The sequence below is a fragment of the Schistocerca nitens genome, chromosome 8, assembly GCF_023898315.1.
Source record: "Schistocerca nitens isolate TAMUIC-IGC-003100 chromosome 8, iqSchNite1.1, whole genome shotgun sequence".
Lineage (NCBI taxonomy): Eukaryota > Metazoa > Arthropoda > Insecta > Orthoptera > Acrididae > Schistocerca > Schistocerca nitens.
The window spans coordinates 618,978,205-618,987,173 of NC_064621.1; the positions used below are offsets into that span (position 1 = coordinate 618,978,205).

The 8,969-nt window shown below is 47.6% G+C and overlaps 1 protein-coding gene across 1 annotated transcript in view; it reads left to right on the top strand.

Moving 5' to 3' along the window:
• LOC126199696 (cytochrome P450 6a2-like) overlaps positions 1-3,174 on the top strand; it is an 85,266-nt gene extending 82,092 nt beyond the window's left edge. Inside the window, exon 5 of the mRNA XM_049936622.1 lies at positions 3,158-3,174. Within this exon, the coding sequence (XP_049792579.1) occupies positions 3,158-3,174 (17 nt within the window). The remainder of the gene's footprint in view (positions 1-3,157) is intronic.
• Positions 3,175-8,969: the final 5,795 nt, after the last annotated feature.

Consider the following 8,969-nt stretch of genomic DNA (forward strand, 5'->3'; position numbering starts at 1 on the left):
AAAACTGGTAGAAGCCGACCTCGGGGAAGATCAGTTTGGATTCCGTAGAAATGTTGGAACACGTGAGGCAATACTGACCTTACGACTTATCTTAGAAGAAAGATTAAGGAAAGGCAAAGCTACGTTTCTAGCATTTGTAGACTTAGAGAAAGCTTTTGACAATGTTGACTGGAATACTCTCTTTCAAATTCTAAAGGAGGCAGGGGTAAAATACAGGGAGCGAAAGGCTATTTACAATTTGTACAGAAACCAGATGGCAGTTATAAGAGTCGAGGGACATGAAAGGCAAGCAGTGGTTGGGAAGGGAGTAAGATAGGGTTGTAGCCTCTCCCCGATGTTATTCAATCTGTATATTGAGCAAGCAGTAAAGGAAACAAAAGAAAAATTCGGAGTAGGTATTAAAATCCATGGAGAAGAAATAAAAAGTTTGAGGTTCGCCGATGACATTGTAATTCTGTCAGAGACAGCAAAGGACTTGGAAGAGCAGTTGAACGGAATGGATGGTGTCTTGAAGGGAGGATATAAGATGAGCATCAACAAAAGCAAAACGAGGATAATGGAATGTAGTCGAATTAAGTCGGGTGATGTTGAGGGTATTAGATTAGGAAATGAGACACTTAAAGTAGTAAAGGAGTTTTGCTATTTGGGGAGCAAAATAACTGATGATGGTCGAAGTAGAGAGGATATAAAATATAGACTGGCAATGGCAAGGAAAGCGTTTCTGAAGAAGAGAAATTTGTTAACATCGAGTATTGATTTAAGTGTCAGGAAGTCATTTCTGAAAGTATTTGTATGGAGTGTAGCCATGTATGGAAGTGAAACATGGTCGATAAATAGTTTGGACAAGAAGAGAATAGAAGCTTTCGAAATGTGGTGCTACAGAAGAATGGTGAAGATTAGATGGGTAGATCACATAACTAATGAGGAGGTACTGAATAGGATTGGGGAGAAGAGGAGTTTGTGGCACAACTTGACCAGAAGAAGGGATCGGTTGGTAGGACATGTTCTGAGGCATCAAGGGATCACCAATTTAGTATTGGAGGGCAGCGTGGAGGGTAAAAATCGTAGGGGGAGACCAAGAGATGCATACACTAAGCAGATTCAGAAGGATGTAGGTTGCAGTAGGTACTGGGAGATGAAGAAGCTTGTACAGGATAGAGTAGCATGGAGAGCTGCATCAAACCAGACCCGGGGAAATTTCTCTCCTGTGCCACCCTTCCCATCTCGGAGTAGCCAGTTCCTCAATTATCTATTGCATGTATTCCAATAACTGTCATCACCTACAGTTATCAACTCTCTCTTGTGACATGGCAGGTATTCTCTAATGTCTTAGGGCACGTCCTGTCATCCTGTACATTCTGCCTGGCTTAGCCAGAATTCAGACTACCGCCAACCAGTGCTTCTTGTTGGGTTCAGCACAATTTTGACTTTCGCCCGACAGAACAGTATCTCGTTCTGAAGTTATTGCACTGTGTCGTCGCCTGGGTCGCATGGTTTACAGAGTGTACATTTTGGAAGCAGTGAAAGGGATCGGACTAGTACCCACAGACTGTAAAAATTATTTAATGGCAATGGTGCACATTCAGTCTCGTTGTCATTATCCACCTGTATATTGAAAAATATTGTGCTTTAAACACGCCAACATGAACATCTATGTCATTGTGGTATTTGTACGTTGACATTGTTCACTCCAACAATGTTGTTGTTGTGGTCTTCAGTCCTGAGACTGGTTTGATGCAGCTCTCCATGCTACTCTATCTTGTGCAAGCTTCTTCGTCTCCCAGTATTTACTGCAACCAACATCCTTCTGAATCTGCTTAGTGTATTCATCTCTTCGTCTCCCTGTACGATTTATACCCTCCACTCTGCCCTCCAATGCTACATTTGTGATCCCTTGATGCCTCAGAACATGCCTACCAACCGGTCCCTTCTTCTTGTCAAGTTGTGCCACAAACCCCTCTTCTCCCCAATTCTATTCAATACCTGCTCATTAGTTATGTGATCTACCCATCTAATCTTCAGCATTCTTCTGTAGCACCAGATTTCGAAAGCTTCTATTCTCTTCTTGTCCAGACTATCTACTGTCCATGTTTCACTTCCATACATGGCTACACTACATACAAATACTTTCAGAAATGACTTCCTGACACTTAAATCTATACTCGATGTTAGTAAATATCTCTTCTTCAGAAACGCTTTCCTTGCCATTGCCAGTCTATATTTTATATCCTCTGTACTTCGATCATCATCAGTTATTTTGCTCCCCAAATAGTAAAACTCCTTTACTACTTTAAGTGTCTCATTTCCTAATCTAATTCCCTCAGCATCATCCGACTTAATTCGACTACATTCCATTATCCTCGTTTTGCTTTTGTCGATGTTCATCTTATATCCTCCTTTCAAGACACTGTCCATTCCGTTCAACTGCTCTTCCAAGTCCTTTGCTGTCTCTGACAGAATTACAATGCCATCGGCGAACCTCAAAGTTTTTACTTCTTCTCCATGAATTTTAATACCTACTCCGAATTTTTCTTTTGTTTCCTTCACTTCTTGCTCAATATACACATTGAATAACATCGGGGAGAGGCTACAACCCTCTCTTACTACCACTGCTTCCCTTTCATGTCCCTCGATTCTTATAACTGCCATCTGGTTTCTGTACGAATTGTAAATAGCCTTTCGCTCCCTGTATTTTACCCCTGCCTCCTTTAGAATTTGAAAGAGAGTATTCCAGTCAACATTGTCAAAGGCTTTCTCGAAGTCTACAAATGCTAGAAATGTAGGTTTGCCTTTCCTTAATTTTTCTTCTAAGGTAAGCCGTAAGGTCAGTATTGCCTCACGTGTTGCAACATTCCTATGGAATCCAAACTGATCTTCACAGAGGTCGGCTTCTTCCAGTTTTTCCATTCGTCTGTAAAGAATTAGCGTTAGTATTTTGCAGCTGTGACTTATTAAACTGATAGCTCGGTAATTTGCACATCTGTCAACACCTGCTTTCTTTGGGATTGGAATTATTATATTCTTCTTGACGTCTGAGGGTATTTCAGCATGAAGCTAAGTACATCATGACAAGGACATACGTTATTCATACCGTTACCGATGAAGATAGTGTTTATTGCATATACTGTTATCCACGTGAACATTCTGTCTTTTTAAGATGTCACCATCAGGTAACAGTATACCCGGCAAGGTAGCCGAGGGCGCTAACGCGCTGCTTCCTGGACTCGGGAAGGTGCGCCGGCCCCGGAACGAATCCGCCCGGCGGTTTGTCGACGAGGGCCGGTGTACTGGCTAGCCTGGATGTGGTTTTTAGGCGGTTTTCCACTTCCCGCTAGGTGAATACCGGGCTGGTCCCTCCGTTCCGCCTCAGTTACACAGCTCGCAGACATCTGAACACATTGACACTATGCCATGGATTCCACCGGACACAGACAGTTGCGGTGCACTAATTTGTCCCGGGGGGTACGGGGTGGCGGCAGGAAGGGCATCCGGCGACCCCTAACACATTAACATGCCACATTCGATTAACCATGGCCGACCCTGCGTAACCGCGGGACAAGGAGCAAGCGACAGAATGGAATAGAACCATCACGATGTACTGTCTTTTAATTTTGACAAATTCTACCATTTAAAACGCTCAGCACACACTGAGGTGACAGGAGTCAAGAAATAGCGACATGCACATATACGGATGGCGGTAGTATCACACGAGGTATGAAAGGACAGTGCATTGGCAGACCTGTCATTTGTACTCTCGTGATTCTTGTGAAAAGACGTCCGACGTGATTATGACCACACGACGGGAATTAGTAGAAGCTCAACACTCAATGGTAGTTGGAACTGGATGCAATGGGACATTCTATTTTTGAGCCGGCCGCGGTGGTCTCGCGGTTCTAGGCGCGCAGTCCGTAACCGCGCGACTGCTACGGTCGCAGGTTCGAATCCTGCCTCGGGCATGGATGTGTGTGATGTCCTTAGGTTCGTTAGGTTTAAGTAATTCTAAGTTCTAGGGGACTGATGACCACAGCTGTTAAGTCCCATAGTGCTCAGAGCCATTTGAAACATTCTATTTCGGAAATCGTTAGGGAATTCAGTATTCCGAGCTTCGAGGTGTCGAGACTGTGCCTAGAATACCAAATTTCACGCATTTCCTCTCACCACGGACAACGCAGTGATCGACGGCCTCCAATTAACGACTGAAAGCAGCGGCTTTTGTGTAGAGATGTCAGTGTTAACAGAAAAACAAATCTCTCTGCAATAACCGTAGAAATACTTAGGTTGGAACTTAAATAGTGGCAACATTGTTGTGGAGACACTATGCAATGGTATCTAAAGGGTGTTTGAAAAATGACCGGTATATTTGAAACGGCAATACAAACTAAACGAGCAGCGATAGAAATACACCGTTTGTTGCAATATGCTTGGGACAACAGTACATTTTCAGGCAGACAAACTTTCGAAATTACAGTAGTTGCAATTGTCAACAACAGATGGCGCTGCGGTCTGGGAAACTCTATAGTACGATATTTTCCACATATCCACCATGCTTAGCAATAATATGGCGTAGTCTCTGAATAAAATAACCCGAAACCTTTGACAACGTGTCTGGCGGAATGGCTTCACATGCAGATGAGATGTACTGCTTCAGCTGTTCAATTGTTTCTGGATTCTGGCGGTACACCTGGTCTTTCAAGTGTCCCCACAGAAAGAAGTCACAGGGGTTCATGTCTGGCGAATAGGGAGGCCAATCCACGCCGCCTCCTGTATGTTTCGGATAGCCCAAAGCAATCACACGATCATCGAAATATTCATTCAGGAAATTAAAGACGTCGGCCGTGCGATGTGGCCGGGCACCATCTTGCATAAACCACGAGGTGTTCGCAGTGTCGTCTAAGGCAGTTTGTACCGCCACAAATTCACGAAGAATGTCCAGATAGCGTGATGCAGTAATCGTTTCGGATCTGAAAAATGGGCCAATGATTCCTTTGGAAGAAATGGCGGCCCAGACCAGTACTTTTCGAGGATGCAGGGACGATGGGACTGCAACATGGGGCTTTTCGGTTCCCCATATGCGCCAGTTCTGTTTATTGACGAAGCCGTCCAGGTAAAAATAAGCTTCGTCAGTAAACCAAATGCTGCCCACATGCATATCGCCGTCATCAATCCTGTGCACTATATCGTTAGCGAATGTCTCTCGTGCAGCATTGGTAGCGGCGCTGAGGGGTTGCCGCGTTTGAATTTTGTATGGATAGAGGTGTAAACTCTGGTGCATGAGACGATACGTGGACGTTGGCGTCATTTGGACCGCAGCTGCAACACGGCGAACGGAAACCCGAGGCCGCTGTTGGATCACCTGCTGCACTAGCTGCGCGTTGCCCTCTGTGGTTGCCGTACGCGGTCGCCCTACCTTTCCAGCACGTTCATCCGTCACGTTCCCAGTCCGTTGAAATTTTTCAAACAGATCCTTTATTGTATCGCTTTTCGGTCCTTTGGTTACATTAAACCTCCGTTGAAAACTTCGTCTTGTTGCAACAACACTGTGTTCTAGGCGGTGGAATTCCAACACCAGAAAAATCCTCTGTTCTAAGGAATAAACCATGTTGTCCACAGCACACTTGCACGTTGTGAACAGCACACGCTTACAGCAGAAAGACGACGCACAGAATGGCGCACCCACAGACTGCGTTGTCTTCTATATCTTTCACATCACTTGCAGCGCCATCTGTTGTTGAAAATTGTAACTACTGTAATTTCGAAAGTTTGTCCGCCTGAAAATGTACTGTTGTCCCAAGCATATTGCAACAAACGGTGTATTTCTATCGCTGCTCGTTTAGTTTTTATTGCCGTTTCAAATATACCGGTCATTTTTGAAACACCCTGTACTATTGCCGGTGACAGCACAAGTTGTTGACGTACGTACCTTACCTCCGAGCAAATGGACGCGCCCGTCCAACGTCACCGGCGTGCGCACAGTCGAGGGAAACGCAGTCACTTGTGAGCGACCGGTCTAACGTAACGGTGTTACTACGTTTTCGAAACAGGAACAACGGAGTGGGATCAAGATTGAATGTGCCAGAGGTCGTACAGCACGACAGTGTCATCAAGGTCTTCAAGAGTCGTGCGGGGAATCGGCATTGCCGTACAAAACAGTGCCACGTTGGGTAAAGGCCTTCAACGAAGGTCGGCAAACTGGCAGACGTGCATCGGGCAGATCGTCCTAGCGTCTCTGAAGAAGAAGTGAGTGCTGTTGTCACGTTCGTGGAGAGTGGTCGAGGCCATACGATTCGTGAGCTCGCCCACGAAACAGGATTAGTGCATACGGCTGTGATTCGCATCCTCAAGGAACGCCTGGGTATGCGAAAGATAGCATCAAGTTGGGTTCCGCATGACTTGACGGAAATGCAGAAATGGATGCGTCACGACGGTGCTCAGGCGCACTTAGAGCGCTATGAGCGCGAAGGAGAGGCTTTATTACGCCGTATCGTAACACTGGATGAGACGTGGGCCACATCGTACGAGCTAAAACTGAAACGCCAATCCAACGAATGGCGTCATTATGGGTCGCAGCGAAATTCCAAAGTGCGTCAGAGCCCCAGTATGGTGAAAATTATGGTGATTCTCGTGTACGGAATAGTGTTATCCTAACGCATTACGTTCATCCACGGCAGACCGTAAATGCACAGTATTATTGTTCGTTTATGGAGCATCACCTGCTACCAGCTGTGCGAGAGAAGCGGCGGCACTTTCTGCGCAACCCACCTATCATTTTGCACGGCAATGCACGGGCGCATACAGCGCAAGTTATAGCTGCCCCGTCCGGTCGATGGGACAGCGAAGTACTGTACCATCCACCATACTCCCCGGACTTAAGTCCTTGTGACTTTGATTTGATTCCGAAGATGAAGGAATCACTTCGTGGCATTCACTTCAGAACTGTTCCAGAGATTCGACAGGCAGTAGACCGCTCCATTCGGACCATCAACATAACAGACTCTACTAACGGTGTACTACGCCTTCCACATCGCTGGCAACGTGTTCTACACAACGCTGGTGACAACTCTGAAAGACAGTAACAGGTGCAAACATGTAACACTTTTGTATCGGTTGTGAATAAATACACTCCTGGAAATGGAAAAAAGAACACATTGACACCGGTGTGTCAGACCCACCATACTTGCTCCGGACACTGCGAGAGGGCTGTACAAGCAATGATCACACGCACGGCACAGCGGACACACCAGGAACCGCGGTGTTGGCCGTCGAATGGCGCTAGCTGCGCAGCATTTGTGCACCGCCGCCGTCAGTGTCAGCCAGTTTGCCGTGGCATACGGAGCTCCATCGCAGTCTTTAACACTGGTAGCATGCCGCGACAGCGTGGACGTGAACCGTATGTGCAGTTGACGGACTTTGAGCGAGGGCGTATAGTGGGCATGCGGGAGGCCGGGTGGACGTACCGCTGAATTGCTCAACACGTGGGGCGTGAGGTCTCCACAGTACATCGATGTTGTCGCCAGTGGTCGGCGGAAGGTGTACGTGCCCATCGACCTGGGACCGGACCGCAGCGACGCACGGATGCACGCCAAGACCGTAGTATCCTACGCACCGCCACTTCCCAGCAAATTAGGGACACTGTTGCTCCTGGGGTATCGGCGAGGACCATTCGCAACCGTCTCCAAGAAGCTGGGCTACGGTCCCGCACACCGTTAGGCCGTCTTCCGCTCACGCCCCAACATCGTGCAGCCCGCCTCCAGTGGTGTCGCGACAGGCGTGAATGGAGGGACGAATGGAGACGTGTCGTCTTCAGCGATGAGAGTCGCTTCTGCCTTGGTGCCAATGATGGTCGTATGCGTGTTTGGCGCCGTGCAGGTGAGCGCCACAATCAGGACTGCATACGACCGAGGCACACAGGGCCAACACCCGGCATCATGGTGTGGGGAGCGATCTCCTACACTGGCCGTACACCACTGGTGATCGTCGAGGGGACACTGAATAGTGCACGGTACATCCAAACCGTCATCGAACCCATCGTTCTACCATTCCTAGACCGGCAAGGGAACTTGCTGTTCCAACAGGACAATGCACGTCCGCATGTATCCCGTGCCACCCAACGTGCTCTAGAAGGTGTAAGTCAACTACCGTGGCCAGCAAGATCTCCGGATCTGTCCCCCATTGAGCATGTTTTGGACTGGATGAAGCGTCGTCTCACGCGGTCTGCACGTCCAGCACGAACGCTGGTCCAACTGAGGCGCCAGGTGGAAATGGCATGGCAAGCCGTTCCACAGGACTACATCCAGCATCTCTACGATCGTCTCCATGGGAGAATAGCAGCCTGCATTGCTGCGAAAGGTGGATATACACTGTACTAGTGCCGACATTGTGCATGCTCTGTTGCCTGTGTCTATGTGCCTGTGGTTCTGTCAGTGTGATCATGTGATGTATCTGACCCCAGGAATGTGTCAATAAAGTTTCCCCTTCCTGGGACAATGAATTCACGGTGTTCTTATTTCAATTTCCAGGAGTGTAGTTGCCACTATTTAAGTTCCAACCCTCGTAAATCTTGGGCGTACGACGAAAGTATCCGTTAGGACAGTCCGGCAAAATTTGGCGTTAATAGACTGTGGCAGCAGACGACTGACGCGAGAACCTTCGCTAACAGTTCGAGATCGCTTCTGCGGGGCCAGTGACCATCTCGGTTGACGCCCAGACCAACGGAAAGCCGTCACCTGCTCAGATGAGTCCCAATTTCAGTTGGTAAGAGCTGATGGTGCCGTTAGAGTGTGGCTCAGACCCAACGAAGCCAAGGAACCAAGCTGTCAACAAAGCACTCTCCATAATGGCGTGGGCTGCGTTTACACGCAATGGACTATCCTCTGGTCCAACAGAAGCCATCATTGACTGGATCGTGGCTATATTCGACTACATGGAAACCATTCTGAGCCAGTAATAGACTTCTTGTACCCAAAAAAACT